This window comes from Muscardinus avellanarius (genome assembly GCF_963383645.1).
Source record: "Muscardinus avellanarius genome assembly, chromosome: 10".
NCBI lineage: Eukaryota > Metazoa > Chordata > Mammalia > Rodentia > Gliridae > Muscardinus > Muscardinus avellanarius.
The window spans coordinates 96,582,386-96,606,457 of record NC_137796.1 but is presented as its reverse complement, the minus strand read 5'-3'; the positions used below and the strand labels follow the sequence as shown (position 1 = coordinate 96,606,457).

General features: G+C 41.6%; 1 protein-coding gene across 1 annotated transcript in view; it reads right to left on the bottom strand.

Moving 5' to 3' along the window:
- Window positions 1-22,663, bottom strand: part of DNAH3 (dynein axonemal heavy chain 3) — a gene marked incomplete at its 3' end in the record, with an annotated part of 165,802 nt that extends 143,139 nt beyond the window's left edge. Inside the window, exons 1-10 of the mRNA XM_080704314.1 lie at window positions 22,628-22,663; window positions 17,081-17,185; window positions 16,322-16,544; window positions 12,314-12,386; window positions 11,154-11,325; window positions 8,364-8,553; window positions 7,223-7,418; window positions 5,274-5,399; window positions 3,943-4,138; window positions 1,624-1,803 (exon numbers count right to left, since the gene is read on the bottom strand). Coding sequence (XP_080560440.1) covers window positions 1,624-1,803; window positions 3,943-4,138; window positions 5,274-5,399; window positions 7,223-7,418; window positions 8,364-8,553; window positions 11,154-11,325; window positions 12,314-12,386; window positions 16,322-16,544; window positions 17,081-17,185; window positions 22,628-22,657 — 1,491 coding nt within the window. The 5' untranslated portion in view covers window positions 22,658-22,663. The remainder of the gene's footprint in view (window positions 1-1,623; window positions 1,804-3,942; window positions 4,139-5,273; window positions 5,400-7,222; window positions 7,419-8,363; window positions 8,554-11,153; window positions 11,326-12,313; window positions 12,387-16,321; window positions 16,545-17,080; window positions 17,186-22,627) is intronic.
- Between the last annotated feature and the right edge of the window lie 1,409 nt (window positions 22,664-24,072).

Genomic DNA, 24,072 nt, shown 5'->3' with positions numbered 1-24,072 from the left:
GAGATGTGGGTCTGTTCTTTTACCCAGCTGCTTTCAAACGTTGCCTATCAAACACAGCGAAGGAGGATTTAAGTGGTATGTATTTTATCTGTCCCTGAGCCCAACACTTATCTCTTCAAATCACAGTCTTCTCTTTTAATTTTCTTTTTACGGGTGTTGGTTATAGAAGAGATACCCATTTTCTTCTCCTTTTAAAAAAAAAATCCATGTTCATGTCAACCAAGCTTAGTTGGTATCAGAACTCCAAACAGAATTCTTTGGTATAATTAGTGGAGCCTTTTGCTTAACATACTTCCCTATAAAACTGACTCTAGTCTTGCTTTCTATTTGTTAAATAATTTTTATTGGCGATTACAATTGCATATAATAGCAAGATTCACTGTGACATATCTGGACATGAATATAACATAATTTGGTCAGTTTCATTCCTCAATGATTCCCCTTTCCTTGACCCTCTTCTCTCCCCATGTTTGCTTTTCTCTGTTCTACTGGCCTTCTTTATATTTTCATCAGAATCTCCCCACTTTTTTCTTTTTTTCTGTCTAGCTTCCACATATGAGAGAAAACATGATTCTTGATTTCCTGAGACTGCTTTATTTTGCTTAACATAATGCTCAAAAATCCCACTACTTTCCCTGCAAATGATCTAATTTTGTTCTTCTTTATGGCAGGATGAAATCCACTGTGTACAAATAGCATTTTTCTTTGTCTATTCACCTGCTGATCAACACCTAGGCTTGTTCCATAACTTGGCTACTGTGAATTGTACTACTATAAAGGCAGGTATGTATGCTGACTAATTCTTTTGGATATTTACCAAGAAGTTGTATAGCTGAGTATTACGGTGGTTCCATTTCTCCTCTCTTTAGAAACCTCCGGACTGTCTCATCTTGATTTATTCTTAAAATCCCATCACAGGGAGCAATGGACCCCAAAAATGTCTAAACATACATAATATATAGAAAGAAAGCGAGAGATGGTGATAGGAGAAGGGAGAGGGAGATGAAGAGGGAGAGAGACAGAAAGAAAGAAGATTTCACAGTTCCCTTCCCCATGTGGGACTGGGCACTGGCCCTCTTGCTACTCCAACCACCCAGAAGAAATAAGAAGGATATTAAATCATGCGGATAATCCTGCCTAGTAGTTAAGTTTGCTAATAACTATCTGGATTTGATGAGTAATTCTACCCTGAAAAGGGCTTGGGCCAGGAAGGGAAGGTTCTACTCCCTGGAAGCTTACAATGGCAAACAAAAAACCAATGGAACTTCAAAATGAAATCAGATGCTGTTTCACAAACATTCTTGGCAAGTTCACAGCAACCAATGCATAATGAATTATTAATGCGAGGTGGATGTGGCTTGGGACACATCTACTTTGTTGAGGTTGTCATCATGAAGATTATACTGTCTCAAAAACAACTCTTAATGCTTTTTTTTTTTTTAGAAGCAAAATGCATGGACATCTCATCTTTCTGGGAACAAGGATAGTGTTTTCAGGATACATTCCCAAAGTAAAACTCCCTAGCTAAGTATTATATTGACTGTGTCTTCTACAAATCACACTGACGTATTTTATTCAGTAAGTGAATATGCATACAAATGAATGATTAAGTGAATAGTATACCTTGGGGATCCCATTGGAGTTCTTAATAATTTCCAAGAATGAGTTCTTTATTATTTCCCAGCAGTCATCGAAAGGTGGACTGAAGGCAATAATGGGCTCATGGACTTCAAGTTTGATCATGATTAGCTGTGGCATAAAGTACTCCATCTCTTGGTAGGGCTCCTCAAAATCATTTCCATCCTTTGGGAGATACAAGGTATGACAAATGTCACAAAATTGGCTCTTCTAAAATTAAGGAACTGAACATTATGCATTCAGTATTACCTGGTACCAGTAAAAAAAAAAAAAAAAAAAAAGTGAATGGTACCATATACGGTTCTTGTTTAAAATATGGGCTGGGTTTAGCCCACCACACCCTGAGCTCATGCTCTCTCTCATTTCCAAAGCTTTTATTCAGTGTTGTTTATTTTGCTTAGTACATCCTGCACTGTAATTTCAAGATCTTTCTTGTTATTCAACATGATGAGAAAGTCCCTTTCTCTCAGAGGCCTTTCTTTTCCCTCCCTGGGTAAAATCTCCACTACTTCTGAACTTCCATATTTCCATTTCTTTCTTGGTATTTTATTTTTATCTTTGTCAGAGATTCATATAAGCATCTTCTCTTCTCTATTCTATTATAACCTTGAGGGTGAGATCTATGTCCTATCCATTTCTCTCCTCCAAAATATACAAGATAGTACTTAGCACATAGTAGGTGTTTGATGAAATGTATTGACTAAATCCAATATTAATACCCCAAATGGCATTGCATATGAGTATACAGTCTATTTCAGACACTCAAGACATCAACCTTCCTACAACAGAAATATTAACATGAAGATATTTCTTATTTTTTACAAAAGGTAGGAATATAAGAAATTTCATAAAATATGGTGCCTAATGAAATTTCCACTCGCCAGCTATAAAGGACTTGTCCAAGTAGTTGATTTTTAGAGATCTGTAGATCTATTTAAGGAAAACTGATAAACATTTATTAAACATGTACTGTGTATCAATACAAATTTCACCTTCCTTCAGACATATAAACTTTAATTTTTTTGGCATGGAATTTTAGACTGAGATTTCTTTCTACATCTTGGTTTCTTCTGCTTATCGAAGTAAGATATTTATAATGGCATTTATACAGTGGTCTCTTTAGACAACTAACATTGCAGAGAAAATTCAGCAGCATTGGTTTCTATAAATTTTTTAGCAAAGGGTCAATTATTCACTTTTACATTATTTGAAAAAATGCTTGGAATTTAACCTTTTATAACCAGGCAATTTAAGACTTTCATTACTCTTTTTTAAAGTGAAATATGCACATGAAATCGGGCATGGTGGCGCATGTTTATAATACCAGTACTTGGGAGGCTAAGACAGGAGGATCACAGGTTTGTGGCCAGCCTCAGCAATTTAGTGAAGCCCCCTGAAACTTAATGAGACCCTGTTTCAAAATAAAAAAATAAATAAAATGGAACCGGAGGTGTAGCTTAGGAGCTCAAAGGTAGAATGCCTCTAGCAATCCCCACTGCCACCAAAAAGAAAGAGAGAAAGAGAAAAAAAAAAAAAGATGAGGGGGATGCTATGATACTTTAAAAAAAAACGGACTTTGTGCTTTAAGTTTTTATTTTCCCTTCACTGAAGCAGTTTCATGAAGAAAGTTATTATGTCAATAAAGATTTTTGTTTGGAGAGGTTTCCCTTTCAAAGACCAAGGTTACTATCATCAATGAATACACACTATAGTCTCTAATTATCAGGCCAAATGTTGATAACAAACCTTCTTAAATTTTTTTTTTATCCAGAGATGACAAAAAGTGTCTCCCATACTGTATAAAGTATGTATTCCATTTTATGTAATCTTTCTTAAAATTTTCCTAACAACTTATCTACTTCTCTAGATTTTTTTTTTTACCAGTACTGTAGTGGAGAATTATCTCTTGAAAGCTTAAAGTGTATTTAAAAACATAATATTTAGCGCCAGGTGTGGTGGCACACGCTTGTAATCCCTGCGCTTGGGAGGCGGAGACAGGAGGATCATGCAGGTTCGAAGCCAGCCGTGCTGGCTTAAGAGACCCTGTTTCCCAAAATAAAATAGGTCTGGGAGTGTAGCCCAGAGGTATAAGGGGTTCCAGGAACCCCAGTACCACCAATAATAAATAATAATAATAATAAATAAAAACATAATATTTATAAACTCTTAACCATCCATTTTGCGTTCAAATCCAGAATTTTATTTTTAGCCTGTGTTACAGCTGAGGCCATGTGTGATGAAATCCCAGTTCTAACTACCTGAGTTATTTTCCATCAAGCGGGCCGAGTGGGGATCCCCACATACCTTGTGTATCAGGAAAAAGGAAACGAGGTCTGCAAGAGACTTGATGACCATCTCTCTGAGCTGGAGTGACATGAAGGACGCAACGGAAGCAAAATATTCCTCAATGTTTCGAGAGGAGTCATAGTCACTCTTGGGAGCAAAGTGGACCCAGTATTCCTTCTGTGAGATGAACAGCTGGGCACAGGTGGGGATCCACCTGTGAGGATAGGAGGGCATCCAGGCGAGGCTTTCGGGCTCTGAGAAGCCCTCTTTGCTTCCACACACACTGTGATGAGGCAGGTGACTTGATTCCCACTACGCAGTCTTTCAAACTGATCCTGTCCTATTCCTGATCATCTTACCCACAGCACCCCTTTCCCGGTAGAAAATAAGATCTGAAGTGAGACCTTATTTTTCCACTGACCATACTTAAATGGACAGAGAGGATCTTGTTCTGCTAAGTTTGCAGTTACTTCATTATAACCAGAGGTCAGAGTCAAAGGACATAAAGAATTGGAATGTTCTGTCCAATAATCGCCTCTTCCGTAGGCACCTGGCCCCTTATTTAGATTTTGTTGGGGGGATGAGAGAAAGAAGAGGAAGTCAACTTGGGAGAACTCCAGTGTGGCAGCAGCTGCTTAGAGGTATGAGTGGAAACTAGACAGCAAAGAGAAGAAATGGATACCTCATTGTTCCTTTCCTCCCACTTCCTCTAATTCCTGCTTTCCAGTGGGAATTAATGGCTATTTTATCCTATTATGTTTCTTCTCTGATTGCTAGAAAAGTACTACTCTAGCAATCAGAGAACTCATAATAGTCGTAGCTATAAATTATTAAGATATTGACTGAGCAGCCAACTAAGACATATATATTTTTGTGATAAAACCCATTATCAGATAGCTATAATTTTACAGAAGACCATTTATCTTGTTCTGGATATAGTCCTGAATGCATTTGTAAAGGGGAAAAATTATCTAAATTTAAAAAAAAAACCCTAACTTTGGAACCTGGAGACTGTTTATATCAACTATTGGAATACAAATCCTTCAAGCACATTTTCCTATCACCCACTGAAGCCTAAAGGATTCAGAGGGAGGAAATGAGAGTGATATCCTCACAAAGCATGGTGATAAGAGAATTCCAAATAGGCTGAGGGAGGCCGGGAGAAAGAGTCCAGAGCAGTTGCCCATGAGGCTGACGGGGGGTAGGAATAAGGAAGGAGGAGCACAGAGGATGTGAGTAGGAAATCAACAGGCTTTGTGCAACCCCAAATGGGAAGCTCCTTTTGCTCTAGAGAGTTTTCAGTCCTTAGGATGCTGTGATGCAGCCCCATTCCGAGGCCAGGTACTGACTTGTTGAAGAGAATCTGGCGCGCCTCCATGCAGTGCTGCCGGATCACATTCTCAAATTCATTAGGTTGAAGAGGTAGTCTTCCTGCCAGTAATTCTGCTGTCCGAACAAACCTGAGGTCTTTAAATCTGTCATGAGAAAAGGAGGAAGAAACTCCCTAAGCCGAAAGACTAATAAAGATTTAAATAAGACAGGCTTAAAGGGAATATCCTTTCATTTTTCAACGAGAAGAAAGTGAGGAAGAGTAAACTCATTATATCTTAAAAATCTGTTAGTCCGAGGATGGAGCGGCTAGTCCAAAAAATCTCCTGCAAAGAGGAGATAGATGAGTGCACTCAATAGGTGTTTACCGAGCCTTCCTAGGTGCCTCTCTCCTCAGGTGGGGCTTTGCCACCAACTCGGCATTTGGTTGGCTGGGAACTTGGCTCAAAAGGACCATCCAAAGTTCTTTCCAACAGGGGAGGTACAGAGGACAAGACAAACAAAAAACCATCTTCATTAACCAGTGAGCTTCACTGCAGGCTCTGGTGGCCTCTAGGTGAGCTATTTAAGATAACGTAGAGGATTGCCTTGGTTGGAACCCAAAATCCACTGCCCTACCTCTTCTCTCCTGTGAGGATTTCATTATATTTAGTGAAAGGAGGTAGACACAAAAGGCCCTATTTTGTATTATTACATTTATATGAAATGTTCAGAGTAGACATGGAGTAGCGATTGCTGAGGGGAAGGAAAAGTAGAGAATGCTATTAATAGGTACAAAGTTTCTTTCTGTGGTGATGAAAATATTCTTGAATTAGATAGTGGTAAGGATAGCATGAACTTGTGAATACATAACAATTGCTGCACTGTGTACTTTATTAATTTTTTCACTGCATACTTTAAAGGTGTGAATCCTATGGGATGTGAATTACCATTGGCTTTCCATATCTATGGGTTCTACGTGCATGGATCTAACCAATCATGGATGGAAAATACTTGGGAAAAATTGCTTCTGTACTGAGTATGTACAAACATTTTTCTTGTCATTATTTCCTAAACAATACAACATAACGGCACTATACATAGCATTTACATTGTACTAGATATTAGAAGTAATCTGAAGATGATTTTAAGTATACGAGAGAGTATTAGGTTATGTACAAATACTGTGCCATTTTCTATAAGGGACTTGAGCATCTGTGAATTTTTGTACTTTTTTGTGGGGGAGGTTTTCTAGAACCAATCTTCTGTGTATAGTGATAGACAACTGTACATCTCAATTAAAAAAAATAAAAACAGAAAAAAGTGACTCTTCTCTTGCCTCCTCCTCCACACTCCTATAATTCTTGTGGCCAATTTAGCCACTGATAAATATAACTAAGAGACCACAGCTTTCTGGCTGCATTCCATAAAGAAATAAGACTCAGAAGTCCATATATGTCATAGGTAGAGAGATAGAATACGGTTACACTTTAGGGCAATAAATAACAAAATGGAGGTAAGGGTGAATTAACACTACCTGAGTACTTAAGATACAGCAGACACTATTTTAAATCCTTTAAATGTATTTTTTATTCCTCTTAGTAGCCCTTTGAGGTAGAAACTTTTATTATCACAATTTTAGAGAAAAATAAAAGAAGACACCGAGGAATGATGTAGCACACTCATACTACCTAGGAAGCAGCAGGGCTAGGATTGTGACCTGGGCCGACTAGCTCCAAGTGTGTTCTCTCTAAGCAAGCCCCGGTGCTTAGAGACGGGCACTGGGTGCCCTGGGAGCACAAAGGAGGGCCACTTAGGCCTGCGTGTGGAGTCCTCATTCATAATTCATATGCACTTTTGGTCTAGGATTTTTATTCATCTTGTTTTACTGTAGGCAGGGGTTACTCCTACTGTGCCCTGCTTGAGAGGTTTGCTTTTGTGTGGAAGCAATAGAGAAAGGGAACAGAAAGGGAGGGGAGACACTTCTTACTGTTCAAACCACAGCTCTTTCAGGCTCAACATCATGGGGTTCACCGTGTGCAAATGTTCCTCATTCCACTTCTTGGTATTCCTGTAGACATTGTGCCAGGGAACAGGGGCGCGGATCACTCTGTGAGGAAACACGCGGGGGATGCTCTCGATGAAGAGCCTTTTTCTCTCCATTGGGTCCATGAGGATGTAGTCAACTAGGACCAAGAGGGCAAACACCCTGTTATTAGGCAGGGTCCTTGAGCATCCTGTGCTCTTAGTGTCAACACCTAGAATGCAAATGAGTCTCTGTCCCTTTTCACTGGGAAAAGTCCCTCCATTTGCAAGGTTCTGGGTAATCCCTTGAGTATAACCCAATTGAGGAAGTTGTTGGTGTGTGCTTTCTTTCTGAAAATATTTCACAGTAAGAAGGAATGTAGCTTTATAATTTGGAGCACTTTGAACCTGGGATTGAGTCCCATGAGGATATCTAGCATTTTGTATGACATCCACTAATATTGCTGATACCTCATTAATAATCAATTAATTTCTTTCTTTTTTTTTGTTTTTTTGGTGGTACTAGGGTTATCCATTACCATTCAGAAGGTAATGGCCCAACAAAGGAGACAGGCCCATAAGAAATGAAATGACAACCCCAGTGTTAACTGTGGAGAAATAAAGGCACAGGAGAATGTAGAAAGCAGAATGAGCTGGAAGAAGAGACAAGAAGTGCTATGTGACTGCAAAAAAAAAAAAAAAAAAAATGGGACCACTTTAAGGAAAGAAAAAATATTTGAGAGAAGAGGTAGGCCTTGAGCTAGGCTCTGAAGTTGGAGTGGCTTTTGCTACCCATAGTGTCGCTCAGATCATACCTGAGCGACTTGGGAGCTTGTTAGAATCTCCGGCTCTGCTCCAGAAGCTAATCTACTGAATCAAAATCCACCTTTTAATAAGATCGGCAGGTTATACAGATGCTCAGTAAAGTGTGGGAAGTGGTGGTGTAGACATTAGTGATTGTAGTGGGGGTGAGTGGAATATTTGAATGAAAGGTTAAACAAGGTCTTTTAGCATATTCAGTGGAAATAGAATGACAATTGATAGAGTGATAGGAAAACCAGTGCCCTCCATGGAGGAGGCCCCTGCCCATTTGCCCCTGGCCTTACCAATGCTTTTCATGAGGCTACTGTAATAGTCATTTTCCTTCTCTTCCACAAGGTCACCCAGCAGTGGTTCCAGGTCTGGACTCATGATTAGCGAGTTCGAAATCAGCTTTAAAATCCGAATCATTACTTCATCCTCCTCAGGGGCAATCATATCTTTTTGAATTCCATTGGTCAAATAGTAATAGTATCTCTTCCATAAATAAACCACCAACAAGAATAAGATCATGATTGGGTAATGGTGCTCACCTGCCCCACCCATCAGTTGCCAAGGGAGCCTGTACACACAACATCTATCCTCGCCCTTTCCTTGCCACAGCCTTGCTCTCTGGGTCTGCCACTTCGCATCCACTGCAATGAGATCATTGGCAAGCTTCCCCTCAACTCTGGGAGATTCAACCACAGCCAGAGAGATTTGGGAGGGGAAATAACAAAGGACTTGTCGAATGTCATGCTACTAGGAATGAGTATAGGGGCCAGGGGTGGGAGCAGCGTATCTGGTGACCTTTTGTGTGTGTGTGTTACTGGCGGTGGAACCCGGGGGCTTTCAACCTTCGGGATAAACTCCCAGACCTATTTTATACTTTATTTGGAAACAGGGTCTCACTAAGTTGCTGAGAGCCTCGCTAAGTAGCTGAGACTAGCTTCAAACCTGTGCGATCCTCCTGTCTCAGCCTCCCAAGTGCTGGGATTACAAGCATGCGCCACCACGCCCGGCTCTCTGGTGACCTTTAGAAAGAGAAGTGACAATCCCTTTAAATGGACTAAAATAATTCACCCCTCTAAGCAACAATGATCCTCTGCAAAGCACTTTTTTTTTTTCCGGTACTAGGGATGGAACCTAGGGGCATTCTACTTCCAAGCTACACCCCCAGCCCTATTTTTTAGTTCTTTTTTTTTTTTTTTTTTTTAACAGGTTCTCACTGAGTTGCGAAGGGCCTCGCTAAGTAGCTGAGGCTGTCTGCAAACTGCGACCTCTGGTCTCAGCCTCCCAAATGCTGGGATTACAAATGTGCACCACCACACCCGGCTCTGCAAAGCACTCTGATCTGGAGCTTGTCTCTATCAGTGGAGAAAGTGTCCCCAAACTCTGAGTGACACTTATGATGGTGTTTCTAATAAAACCATAAACTCTTGAGTTTTGAAAGCAATGCCAACATGCTAAACAATAATGTGCAATGCTGCCTGGGCATGCCAGGAAATTCTGTTTATGCAGGGCTTGCCTCTGAGCTGTTGGTGGCTTTGAGAAGGAAACACATCAGAGGGATGAGAGGTGCTAAGTTTGGAAAAGAGGTTTGAAATTTGAGCTTCATCCCATTGTCTGTGGACAGAAGAGCCTGGTGCCAGAAATTGCAGCTCACTTCTCTCTTAAGGGAAGCAGCTTGTCCAGATGCTCCTTGACTTAGATGGATAGCATAAGTTGAAAATGCACTACAGAACACCTCAGCTCAGCAACACAGCACACTGTGGATGCATGGCTGACTGGGAGCCGAGCTTGCTGCCACCACCAAATATGACAGGAGAACATCAGACCATATATCATCAGCCCAGGAAAAGATCAAAACTCAAAATCAGAAGTTTGATTTCCAATTTCACTTTCATACCATCATAAAGCCAAGAAGTCTTGAGTCAAACCACCCCAAGTCAGGATCATCTGCATAGGGTAGTGCTGCCACACTTCCCTGATCTTAAGAAATACCTGGGGGGGCTCAGGGAGTAGGGGTTTTGTTAAATGAAGACTCCCAGGCTCTCCTAAGGCAGTTAGGGGGTTTAGTGAGCACCCCAGGTGACTCTTATCTTCAGGCAAGTTTGAGAAATGCTGTGTAGCTCTTAAGAGCGCAGACTTGAGAACAGCCAAACCTGGTTTAGTTCTTAGCTTTGTCTCTTTCTGTGCGACCTTGAGGAAGTTGCCTACTCAGTCTACTCCCCAATTTCCACATCTGAACGATGGACCCAGATCTTGGGTGGGTTCAAGTAGCCAGAGGGTTTAGCATGGAATTCTGACAGTAACATATACTCAATAATACATGGTCACCATGAGTTTTTATTATTGTTCTATTATATGCTATAAATACACAATCTGCTTGCCCTAAAGCTTTGTTCTTAATATAGGGATTGGAAATTCAAATATTCACCTAGAGCCAGGCAGATGATGCTAATAAATGAAAGCTGGCTGGACATAAGAAAATAATAATAAAGAACAGTGAGGACAGTGACCAGTTAGAGAATATACTTCTCATTTAAGAGAGGAAGCTACAACTCAGCTGCAAATATTTTTGTTTTTTTAAGAGAGGTTGGAGATCTCTGTGTATGGGATATTTCCCTCATTTTCAAAACACATCTACATGCTTCTTTGGCTTATGATAGGGTTGTCAGAAAATAAAAATAAAATAGGACACATTGGTACATATGTATCTAAAAAATTATTCATTGTTTATCTGGAGTTTAAATTTGACTAAGTATCCTGTTTCTTTTTCTGTTAAATCAGGCAACTTTAGCCTATGGGCCATCATTTTATAACCTATGTCCTAAGAGGACCCAAAGACACTAATTTCTGAGACTTAATAGATCAGTGTGCTCACCTTGCAGCCAACCACACACACACATACAACACACACACACACACACACACACACACACACACACTCATTCAGTAGTATAGCACGTGGTCTGGACTTTGGTATTCTTAACATACTTTGCAGGTGACTCTGTTATCCTCCTCCAGTTTCAATCACTACAACGTCAAGAGTTATACTTAACAAATGGAGAGAAAGAGGGCAGTTAAGACGGTACCTCCAGGTCTAATTCAGACGGCTTTCTTTCTTTGCTTTCAATTTCCATCTCCTGCTGTAACATCACATTAATCTGCTGCTCTGGACTCATTGGTCTGCTTCCTGGGAAGGTCAAATATGTATCTACCTCCTTCGTGGGTGTGGAGGTTGAGGTGTTGCAGATAAACTTGACCCTGGAAAGGAGACACAGCTCAGCCCTCGCCGCTCCACAGAGGGACTGTGGTGTCAGACCTACTTTCCTCAACCTGGTGAGCGTGATTCTGCTGTAGAAGCCCTTCCCCTTTGTGTCATCTGGTGGTATGTGTGTGTACTTCAAAGATGGCATAAACCACGCTTTTGCTCAGTTGGCTAATTTGTTTTTAATTGGAGCCTTAAAAGTTTGGATTAAGGCAATTGGGAAACACACACATACACGCACGCTCACTCACTCACTCATTCATTCACTCACTCACTCACTCATTCATTCACTCACTCATTCATTCACTCACTCATTCACTCACTCACTCACTCATTCACTCACTCACTCACTCACTCATTCACTCACTCACTCACTCACTCATTCACTCACTCACTCACTCATTCACTCACTCATTCACTCACTCACTCACTCATTCACTCACTCACTCACTCATTCACTCACTCACTCACTCATTCACTCACTCACTCATTCACTCACTCACTCATTCACTCACTCCTCACTCACTCACTCATTCACTCATTCACTCATTCACTCACTCACTCATTCACTCACTCCTCACTCACTCACTCATTCACTCATTCACTCACTCACTCACTCATTCACTAATTCACTCACTCACTCACTCACTCACTCACTCACTGGGTGTCTAGAAATGCTTTGAAGCCAAGAAGCAGAATGTGGCTTTTTTTTGTGTGTGTGTGGTACTGGGGTTCCTGGAAGCCCATCTACCTCTGGGCTACACTCCCAGACCTATTTTTACATTTTTATTTGGAAACAGGGTCTCCTAAGCCAGCACTCGCGACTGGCTTAGAACCTGCGTGATCCTCCTGTCTCCGCCTCCCAAGCGCGGGGATTACAAGCGTGCGCCACCACGCCTGGCAGAATGTGGCTTTAATGAGACCACACTGTTTGGGGTTCATCCCAGTGTCCTGCATTCTCTGGGGCCTACAGTGGCACCTTACCTGATAGGATTCTCTCTGTCTTTGGAAGAGAATTTCATTTTCTTCTTGCTGGGCTCTGATGAGCTTTTAGGTTCTTCAAGAGTAGAGAAAAAAGGCATCAGTGACAGGCATTGGGCTTGGGCTATCCTTTAGACATAGGAATGTGACTCGGGATGGTCCTGGAGCACACTAAGTGAAGGGACCATGATGCGGTGGGATAATTCAGAAGATGTGGGATTTGGTTCCATGTGAATCACTAATTACCTGAGTGACCCTGGAGAAGTGGCCTCATCACTCTTGGCCTCAGCTTCCCTAGTTGTAAAATGGGGATGAGGGGACCTTCCGCTTGGATAAAACATGTGACAACTAGTAATAGTTTGTTCCTCTATACTGTATGTCCTATTTTCTGAGTGTTAGGTGTATTATTGTTTAATATTTCCCTTTAAATGGAGTCAGACTTTTTTTTTTTTTTTTTTTTTTGGTGGTACTGGGGTTCCTGGAAGCCCTCCTTCCTCCGGGCTACACTCCCAGACCTATTTTATATTTTTGAAACAGGGTCTCTTACACCAGCACGGCTGGCTTCGAACCTGCGCGATCCTCCTGTCTCCGCCTCCCAAGCGCGGGGATTACAAGCGTGCGCCACCACGCCCGGCTGGAGTCAAACTTTTAAACTTACCACATTTATTTTTATACTTGATTTTAGTCAGAAAGCCAAGAAGCAATAGTGCATTTATTTTTAAAGAAAATTTTATATGATGATCACAAATAGAAAACCCGGTTATCATTTGTAACAAGTATATAATAACTGCAAGCAAAAAAAAATGATCAGCTACAATAAATAGAAGGGAACTACAAATAAATTTAGTAAATTATATAAAACTTATTTTATTAATTTTTAACTAGATGACATTACTTGCTAGAGGCTCTGTCCTTGGGAAATTTAATAAGTAGTAGAGAAATGTTAAAGACATAATAACATTAAATTGATACTTTGAGGGCACCAAGAGAATCAAAGATTCCTAGTAAAGATACATTTTGAGTCCATACTTTGAGCTTCTAAGTATATTTCTAACAATAATAGTAGTCAAAATAATCTTTTTTTTTTTTTGATGGAACCCCAGGGGCATCTGACCTCTGAGCTACACCCCCTGCACTATTTTTTATTCTTATTTTGAAATAGGGTCTCACTAAGTTGCAGAGGACCTCACTAAGTAGCTGAGGCTATCCGTGAACCACGATCCTCCGGTCTCAGCCTCCTGAATACTGGGATTTCAAGCATGCACCATCATGCCCAGCTCAAAATAATCTTTAAAAATAAAAAAGACATTGCAGTATTCAAGAAGATGCTCTTCTATGAGGCCAGAGATAAACACAATGTGAAGTAAGAGCCAAACAGCTTCTGAGTGCAGAAGTAGTTAGAAATAGGTACGAGTTTGATACTTAGAGAGTAACAGAATCCCGAGATGCACCATGATGTGTGGGACTAGAACCAGTCTCCAGGACTGAAGTAAGGCTGAAAAGATAGCAGCCCGTCACGCAGATACAGTCCATGTACCCTCAATTCACATGATGGGTAGACATGATAATATGTGGCTAAGCTGATGACAGCTGGACCAAACCTCATACTGCCTCAGGAGCCAGACGTATAATACCTCCAAATATCACCTTAAGAGAGGAGTTCAAGCAACTTAGTAAGGCTCTCAGCAACTTAGGGAAAGCCTGTTTAAAAAGATATAACTACTGGAGCTGGAGTTTGGAGGTAGAATGCCCCTGGGCTCAACCCAGGGTATCAAAAAGAGAAGGGGACAGAGAGAGAGAGAGAGAGAGAGAGAGAGAGAGAGAGAGAGAGAGAGAGAGAGAGAAAACACAAGAGAGCCAATAAACTCAGTGATTAAGGGAAAGATTCACAAAATTCAAATGATACAGCAATATCAATATTGTTTCCAAATAAATGTTTAAGATCCTCCAAATACACATGTCCTTTAATGAATAAGCAGACATCAACTCAAGCCAGGACTTGAATAACAGATAGTTAGCGACTTCTGTCTAGCTGGCTCTCTTTGTTCTTGAGAAAGCATGTTAGAAGTTTATACTCTAAGACTGACTTGGCTTAGAATTCTTGGGACACATATGAGAGGTATTAGCATTGGTTATTCACAGATATCAACAATTTTGGAAATATATGTGGGGAAATACGATCTTTGAATTAATTACTATGTAAGAAATGTGTTAAATGATGACTGCTGTAGGCTGAATGTTTCTGTTCCCCCAGAATTCATATGTTGAAACTTAATCTCCAGTGTAATTGTATTTATAGGGAGGTCCTTAAAGGTTGGTGACATTAAAAGAAGAGAACTCAGAGAGATTCCTTTATCTTTTCCAACGTAAGAGAATACAGCAAGAATGCAGCCAGCTCTGAATCAGGAAGTTGCCCTCACCAGACAATGAAACTTCTGGTACTTTCAGCTCAGACTTCCCAGAGTCTAGAACTGTGGGAAGTAAATCTCTGTTGCTCATAAGCTTTTCTTTGTTATGGTAACTCAAACAGACTAAGATGATGACCATGATATTAGCAATTAGAACATCAAACTTAGGTTTCTATTATGATGATCGTGAGCAAATTTGGGTATTTAATGTTTGCTATGTCTTTGGAGCAGGAATATGCAAAGATGAAACCCAAGAGATGTGTATGTGCATTTAATAAGCAAATTACACTTTTGAGAGCTATTTGAAAAAGCCCTCCAAGTGATACTGAAAGGGACATGACTATAAGAACAGAAGAAATTGGAAGAAACCACAAGTAGAACCTATTAGGAAGTCTGAAAATTAAAAGGTCTTGTCATCAAAACAAAACAAAATGAACAAAAACCTCTTACTAGTTATGATAACCTCAAAATTGAAGAGATGAAGAGAAAATTAGTGAACTGGAAGATATTTTTGAGGAATTCACTCAGAGATGGCAGAGAGGAAAATAAAGAATATGGGATGTGATACAGAGAGAAGATTAAGTAGGTTTAACACACACCTAACAAAAATTATCAAAGAACATCATTAAGCAGATATATGTGTAGTTGGTGGATGAAATAAAGTAACACCTATAAGGTATTGTGGTAAGCAGCTTCCATGATGACATCAAAGAACTCCACTTCTTGATATCATGCCTTTGTGTAATTCCCTCGCCTTGAGTGTGGGCTGGACCTGGTGATTTCTCACAATTAGAGTATGGTAAAAGCAACGTGGTTTCACTTGCAAGATTAAGTTTATTAAAATGCTGTGTTTTATCCCTTGCTGGCTTTCCTTGTTTTGCTCTCTTCCTCACTCCAACAGGGGCCAGAACCATGTTTTGAGCTGCCTGATGGAGAGAGTCACATGGTGAAATACTGATGCCCCTGGCCAACAGCCACCAAGAAGAGCCCAAGAATATGAGTGTGCTTAGAAGAGGATCACTCCCTAGTTGCCTTTAGGTGATTGTGATCCTGGATGACTTTTTTTTTTCAGTACTGAGGATAGAACCCAGAGCATTCCAAGTTACACCACTACCCCCATTTTTTATTCTTTATTTTGAAACAGCGTCTCACTGAGTTACAAAGGGCCCAAGTCTCCAAGGCTGTTCATGAACTGCAATCCTCCTGTCTCAGCCTACCAAATGCTGGGATTACAAGCGTGTGTCACCACACCCGGCTCCCCGGCTGGCATCTTGAATGAACACTTATGAGAGATCGTGAGCCAGAAGTACCCAGCTAAGCCATGCCCAGATTCATGACCTGCAGAAACTGGGAGATAAGGCACAGCATTTGGGGTGATTTATGATGTAGCAATCAATACAAGTACAGAACAGTGCTTGGTATATGCAAATGATCTGTAAATGTTAGCAGTTAAAATAATTTCATTTCATTTATGAGAGTGAAGCTCTGCAAAGTTTTTCAGAGTTAGCTGCAGCCAGAAGTCAAGTTGGGACTAGAGCCCAGGAGTAGAAGTTTCACTCCCAAGTCCCATTTCGCATTAAATGTATCACACAGCCACAAGTACCTGAGGGCAGGCCTTCAGTGGTCCTTTCCCTAGGAATATTACTCTTGGCCGGCTGGTGGGCCTTCATCAGGTCTTTCAGTTTCAGGTCTCGGGCCATCAGGGAGTAGTTGTTGGCAATGGAGTCGCTGGGTCCACGGTGGTGGTGCTGCTCTTTGAAGGGCACAGCCAGGGTCCAGGATGTGCGTTGCATCAACGGGGGATAAAAGCTGTGCGACATGACAGTCTAAAAGGGAGGAGTGTATAGTGAGACATGATGAGAGAGAGCCCTCTGTGAGCCTGGGCTCTGCTCACACAAGGAACTTCACCCGCCTTATGCTGCGTTTCTGCTTTCTGCACACTCAGCGGAAATGTTCACTAGATAGACACCAATTTTACGTCTCTGGCCACGGGCCAGAGATTTTGGATGCCGGCATTCAACAATAACTCTGTAAGTCAGTGATTTACATTGCCTGCCTTTATTCCTTATGAACATGGCTGGAAGCAAGGTTAAATTACCCTCATTTTACAATCGAAGCTGCAGCTGTTCAGAGAGGTTTAACAACAGAGCATGTCAGTGCGAAAGCCAGTCTACCTGGTCCTCATACAACGCGAAGCTCTGTCTCACACACTGTTGCAGGCTCTCCCGGTGGCAGAAGGGACCAAAGTGACCGATCCCACTTGTCAAGTCTGACTGTTCCCTACCTGCTGAGCAGCTGGAGAGGCAAGGTGTGGTTTTTACCTTGCCCTCTCAGGAGCAGGGCTGGCAGCAGGGGCGCGTACCTGGTAGAGTTCAGAAGGCTCCTCATTGGCAGAAGCAGGCAGAGGCGGCAGCTCTGGCCGCCCTTGCGAGTGGCTCATGTGATGTATGGAGTCACTCTTGGAGAGCTGTGGAAAATGGGAACAATGACACTCTTCAGGAATTAGGAGAGATTTCCAGGCCTCTGAAGCTGGTTAAGGACTAAAGACATCTCCAGGAAGGCTTTAGATATAGAGTTCTGCTTGCAGAACAACCTTCTCAGCCCCATACACTGCATATACTTCAACTTGTTACTCATCAGTCTGTCTTTCTCTAGCATCTCCTCCTTGGCTTCCCCTCTAGGAGCCAGTCTGGGTGCCCCTCTTGTAGGAAGAGCCCCAATTCTGAGGTACCTTGTCCTGGGTTGTAATTAAAAGGGGATCACTTTTAAAAATGGACTCTTGTATTTCACATACGCAATGTCTCATATAGAAATGTACTCAGGCGGCATTATATTTTGTGTGAGTTTAATAAAGAGCACAGGTGTCTGTGCCCCCCCCCCAACTCTATCAGGGAGCACTTGGAAGTGAGCCTCAGGTAGGTGTGAGCCTTGTCTCGTACACTCACTCACTTTCCAGGTGCCTCTTCACCTCTCCTGGGCAGAGGTGAAAGTGATTCCAGTGCTGAGCAGTTTCCAGTATTTGTTTGTTACTTTGTTTTTTTGTGGAATTTGGGATTGAACCTAGGAATGTTCCACCTCTGAGCTACATCCTTAGCACTATTTTGGTTTTGTATTTTGAAACAGGGTCTTGCTAACTTGCTGAGTCTGGCCATGAAGCTATGCTCCTCTTGCCTCAGTTTCCCAAACCTGGGATTATGGACATGTAGCATCACTCCAGGCTCACGTATATTTTGTCTTGACCGAGTCTGTATATGTAAAACGACTACTTCATCTGGGGCTGAAGTTGCAATTGTTCCAACACTGGAGGAAAAACTGTTGACCTGCCGGGCGTGGTGGCGCGCGCTTGTCATCCCCACGCTTGGGAGGCGGAGACAGGAGGATCCCGCAGGTTCAAAGCCAGCCTCACTGGCTTAAGAGACCCTGTTTCCAAGTAAAAAGTAAAAAATAGGTCTGGGAGTGTAGCCCAGAGGTAGAAGGGCTTCCAGGAACCCCAGTACCACCAACCAAAAAAAAAAACTGCTTATGAAAAGTTTTTGCTAATATAACATTTTAAAGATGGGCTAAAGGACTTTCACCGGCATTTGGCTCTCTGGTTTTTACCTTAGGCAGTGGTTTTGGATTCAATTCTCATGTAAGATGAGACAATTATATGGACTGGACTTTTTGAGCCTGCAAAGTATGTCATGCAACAGATGCTGGCGAGGATGTGGAGAAGGGGGAACCCTCAGACATTGTGGGTGGGATTGCAAGTTAGTGCAACCACTTTGGAAAACGGTATGGAGAATCCTCAGAAGAATGGGAACAAATCTACCCTTTGATCCAGCAATACCACTTCTGGGTATCTACCCAAAAGATAGGACACCAAACTACCAAATTAATGCATGTGTGTCTATGTTCATAGCTGCGCAATTCACCATAGCCAAACTATGGAACCAGCCAAGATGTCCATCAACAGATGAATGGATTACAAAACTGTGGGATATGTACACAATGGAATTTTACTCAGCCATCAGAAAAAACTCAATTACATCATTTTCAGGGAAATGGATGGAACTGGAGGACATTATGCTAAGTGAGATTAGTCAGTCACAAAAAGTAAGGAATCGGATGCTTTCCCTAATATGTGAAAGCTAAGGTGAAAGGGGTCATAGGAGGAACTCCAGGTAAAAAAGAAGATCCTACAGAGGAGCAAATAAGGCAACCTAACTGTGAGGATGGGAGGAGGGGAGAAGGAAACTCTTTAAAGAGCATGATGTACTAATTCATATCATAGTCGACCACTAAGCCAAGCATGAAAGGGAAGGATGGGGAGAGAGTTGGGTGGGGACTGGGTGGGGAATGGCTGGGTGATGTGTGCATTTAAGTCTACACATGTTTTTTTTGCTTTATCATGATGTATAAATACAATGCACCAATAAAATAAAATAAAAATGTCATGCAAGATCCCCCACCAACCCCTCAGTGCTGACTCAAGTTAATCCCTATTGTCCTCCCTGAAGCATATACCTCATTAAATAATAGAGACAATGGGAGCAATAATATCTACCATTATTCCAAATTATAATGTGACAGACACTTTGCAATCTTATGAGATTTTCTGTACCCATATTCTAGCTGATGAAAATAAGGCCCAGGTATGACAGGTAAGACCACACCTAAGCCACATAAGAGGCAGACTTGTCTCTAAGTCAACAGCTTTTATAATGTATTTGTTTGTTTCTACTGGGGAATGAACCCAGAAACATTTTTAATTTTGAGATACATCCCCTCCTTGTTTTTTTTTTTACTTTTTTTTTTTTTTTTTTGAAACAGGGTCTCATTCAGTTGCGAGAGTCTCTCTAAAATTCTGAGGCTGGTATTGAACCCATGATCTTCCTCTCTCAGCTTCCCAAGTACTGGAATTACAGGTGAACACCACCATGCCTGGCTAGTCAGTGGCTATTTAATACAGATCACTCTGTACCCCAATACATTGGAAATGGCAAATATCACTTACATGAAAAATTATTTTAAATAGGCTGAGAGTCTTAAAATCAAATAAAAACATGCAAATCTGTAGACAAAGATGTATACTGAGCATGGGATTTTTGAGACCGTGGAATGGGTTCACTGACCTCGTAGACTAATTCAGTGATCCTCAAAATGTATGGCATGTTAGATTCACTAATGGAACTTTACTCAAAGTAGGGAGTCTTCATCTCTACCTCAAACATTATGCATCTGAGAACTCCTGACCCTGCTCCTTTCATTTTACAGAACTGGCAGTGTTAATTTCTTTTTTTTTTCTTTTTTTTTTTTTGCGGGTCTGGAGATGGAACCCAGGGGCATTCTACCTCTGAGCTACACCCTCTGCCCTATTTTTTTTTTTATTCTTTATTTTGAAACCGGGTCTCACTGAGTTGCAGGGGGCCTCACTAAATAGCTGAGGCTGTCCGCGAACCGCGATCCTCCGGGTCTCAGCCTCTCGAATGCTGGGATTACAAGTGTGCGCCACCACGCCCAGCTGACAATGTTAATTTAAATTACTGTCTCTGCCTTTCTGCTCTTGTCTCAAGGATCTGAGAACTGAAAAATCACCAGCAAGAGTTTCCATATGTCAGACTGACTAACAAGATAAACAAAGTAAAAACAAAACAAAACCCTTCTAGGATCAATTAAAAGGAATCTGGCCACCCAAAGCAGGTGCTACACCATCCAAGGGCGGTTTTGGCAGCAATACTTTGAGGGATATGAAGTCGTGCATTATTTGCTTCAGGATCCTGGGTGTAAGACATACATCAATTTATGTTAGGCTATCTGCTTTGTCTTTGCAAACAAAAAGTTTTGTGGTCAGTGGAAAGCTTTCCTCCTTTGGCCTAGCTTTTCAATCTGTTTCAAATAAAAATCTTTATTTAAAAAAAGCAACAAAAAAAGTACCACAAAATTGGGACATCCTCAATAAGTTACAACAAGAGTGGGAATGACTTTCTGTCTTGGCATTTATGTTTCTATTCAGTGTGGGAAAAACATGTCAGCTCTGATACCAACTGGGAAGTTACTCTTCCCACCAAAGAAGTAAAATAGAGCCCCAGTGAGCACAGCTGGCTCTATTCTAGTTCTAGACCATGTTGTACAATGTGGCTGCTCCCAGCTCCCGGCTCTGACACAAGGCATTAGATGCAGGTCTGATCAGCCAGACTACTCCATCCTCTTCAGTGCAGCCATTGGTTCAGAAATAAGCATGCGACCCAAGCTGGGCTGATCAAAGTATTTCTTGACATTTTCACTAGAGCTATTGAGAAAGAGACACTTTCTTTTCATTAGGTCACTAACTGTGAGAATGTTTATGACTACAGCTTCCAGCAGTCATCTCTGCCTACAGGAGGCAGAGATGACTTTATTCTGTATTCTACTTTAGAATAGCGCCAACATAGAAGCAAACAGGGTCACTAAAAGGAGAAAGACAGAGACTCAATGACATCAACAGATACCCTGGCTCCAATTCATATTTGGCTACCTAAGCCCATAGGTTTGGGGTTCAAGAAAGATTGAATTATATTTATGTCTCTCCATACTGAGAAATGGTCATCGCAGGGACAGACACAGAATCAGCTGAGTCAGAGACAGATGTGCTGGGTAGAAAACAGAGATGCCACATCATGCAAATAGATAAGCCATTCTCGGGGCTATGAAGGAAGCGATTCCAGAGCATTTTGCAGAACACAGCGAGAAGCAAGAGAAGCTCTTACCGAAACAAATTAAACTTTGAGTTAGTTTACAGACATATTCCAAAACTTAGACACATATCATAAATGCCCTGCAGCAGAAAACATCTCGGTCTATGGGACAGAAAAACAATGGAACATGTATGAGAACAGCAAATCTAGAAATCAATTCCAACACAGCAAAGAGAGGTTCTAGGCCATACCTGAATAAGAATTCTTTATGTTACCTTCAAAGGGAGGAAACAGAGGTTCTTATAAGAACGACCTGGCTATATGAATTGGTTTGTTAAAAATATTAATGCTTAAGTAAGTCTCTCCTTTGGTAAATTGCAGGGAGTTTCATTTCACTGCACAAACTTGGATACTATCAAAACATCTAATTTTATAGTTTCCATTTTAAATGCTCCTCTGGGCACTTCAAATGGGAACCTAGTGGATCTTGGCTTGTACAACCCAGATTTTAACACCTAGATTTGATAGAACTATTACTTTGGGGTGGCTTATTTTGGGGTATACATGGCGTACACAGATTCTGCTATACCAGAATCAGTCAAGTCCTCGTTAAAAATATAGATTTCATGGCCCTACTCCAAATCTACAGCAGACTTTTTGGGGGTAGTGACTAAAAATCTATGTTTTTCAGATGTGTCCCAATACACACACACACACACACACACACACTTGTGATTAAACCCAGGGGCATGCTACCTCCAACCCTCCCTCCCTTTAAAAAAACTGTGTGTTGAAACAGATTCTTACTAGGTTGCTGAGAGTTTCTCTATGTTGCCCAACTGTCCTCAAATCCGTGATTCTCCAATTTCAGCCTCCCAAGTACTGGGATTACAGGTATGCACAACCATACCTGGCTCCCAAAATACTTTGATGTGTCATCAGAATTGGGTAAAAGTTGTTGGTTGGTTAGAATATATGGCCTAATGGCCTTGGAAAGGAAGGACAAGGAATAATAGGTATCTATTTCTAAACTTTTCACAGTAAAACCTGAATACGTCCAAAAGTCCAATTCATCGAAAATCACCTGTCAAAGAACACATTGTAAAAATGAGATGAACACACTTGCTAGGTCAAGAGACTCTAACATGACAATCGGTCTATTATCAAAACATCCCTCCTCCTTTATACTCTCAAATTCCCTCCATGTTGAAAATGCAAGTAAAAAAGAAACATGCCTTAAAATTCACCCCTACCTTCTGTGATGAGCAGTCCATGTTGTTCATGGTGTCCACTCTAATCGTAACTATTTAAAAAATGAATAAAGCGCCCTCGATTTCTCCAGGGATGCTCCTCCTCTATCCAGTTGCTCTAAGATCCACAATTCCTTACAGAATAACAGGGGTGACATAGGCAATGGAACTTTCCAGAGGCCCTGAAAGCTCCATTCACAGAGCTGCCTCTCTGAGGTCATAAAATTCAAACCCCCGAAGAGTTCCCTGGTAGAAGAGGAGAGAAAGGGAACCTCAAGAGTCAAGGGGAAGTATGGGGGTTCTGAGGCTTACTCCTGCTCCGGTCCCTACTGTTTAGGACAGTCACGGCTTCCTTTCCTTTGAGTGGGGTTTCTCTTTGAAGTTTTCCTGGAATACACAGAGGTCCCTGTAGGGGAAACAATTGAAGGAAAGTTACATATTAATACAGAAAAGAGGGAGGACTCACTTTCCCAAACAAGACTCCAGCAGCCAGCAAGGCACTCTTCTCCCATCCTCTCTTCCCTAGCAGTTTTAACACGGATGGAACCAGTAAGCTGGCCCTGGGGCTGGTAACCAGCCATGTGCGTCTGTTGCTAAGGGGAAGAGGAGCCTCCGCAGTGCACACAGGGCTGGGCTTGACCTAGCTCCCTGTCCTGCTGACTGGCTTTGTTGAAGGCTCAGCTGGGCAGCAGGAAGTGTTGGCGACACAAAGGAAGATGGGAAGGCTTTGAGCAATGGCTCAGAAATACAGAGTGGGAAGAGGCTTCAAAATGTATTAATGTACCAGCATTGGGAAAGATTTTCAATTTTCAAAATATATCTTTGGTTAAAAAAAAAAAAAAAAAAAAAAAAAGCCAGGAGCTTCCAGGAAAGGGCTGCAGATTTGCAAAGAATAGTTAGCAACAGAATAGAAGAAGCCCAAGAGCCTAGGGTCGTTTTACATTTCTAAAGAAAGGCAAACTTCCTCAAGGATGTGGGGAAATCCCAGACTCCAGATAAGCAACTCAACACTTTTTGGAGTGTGACAAAAAAGGTGTGGGGGTCTGTGCCAGAGACAGCGCTGTCCCCCAACCAATCTGGGGCGGATCTAAGTTGGGTCAGAAGACTGGTTGGTTATAAGAATACTCTGTGTCCAGGAATCTTCGGTGACTTTGTTTTGGGTCATCCCACTATGTCACTCTGTGGTGTAGTGCTTTAAGCTCTAACTTTCCCTCTTTCTAATGGTGCCATAACAGTTACAACCTGTATTTCTAACTCTGGAATAATAAACTCATTTAAGTCTTCAGCAGGAGTCCAGACTCGTGTTATCTATCCGGAGTCTGGACAAGGACCCACGGTGTACAGGAACAGTTTCCGAGAGACTAACAGAGGACCCCGGGAACAGTTCCCCCAAACCACAACAGTTCAAACCGCAACACTTCTGGAGAGGTCTAAAAGCACAGATCACA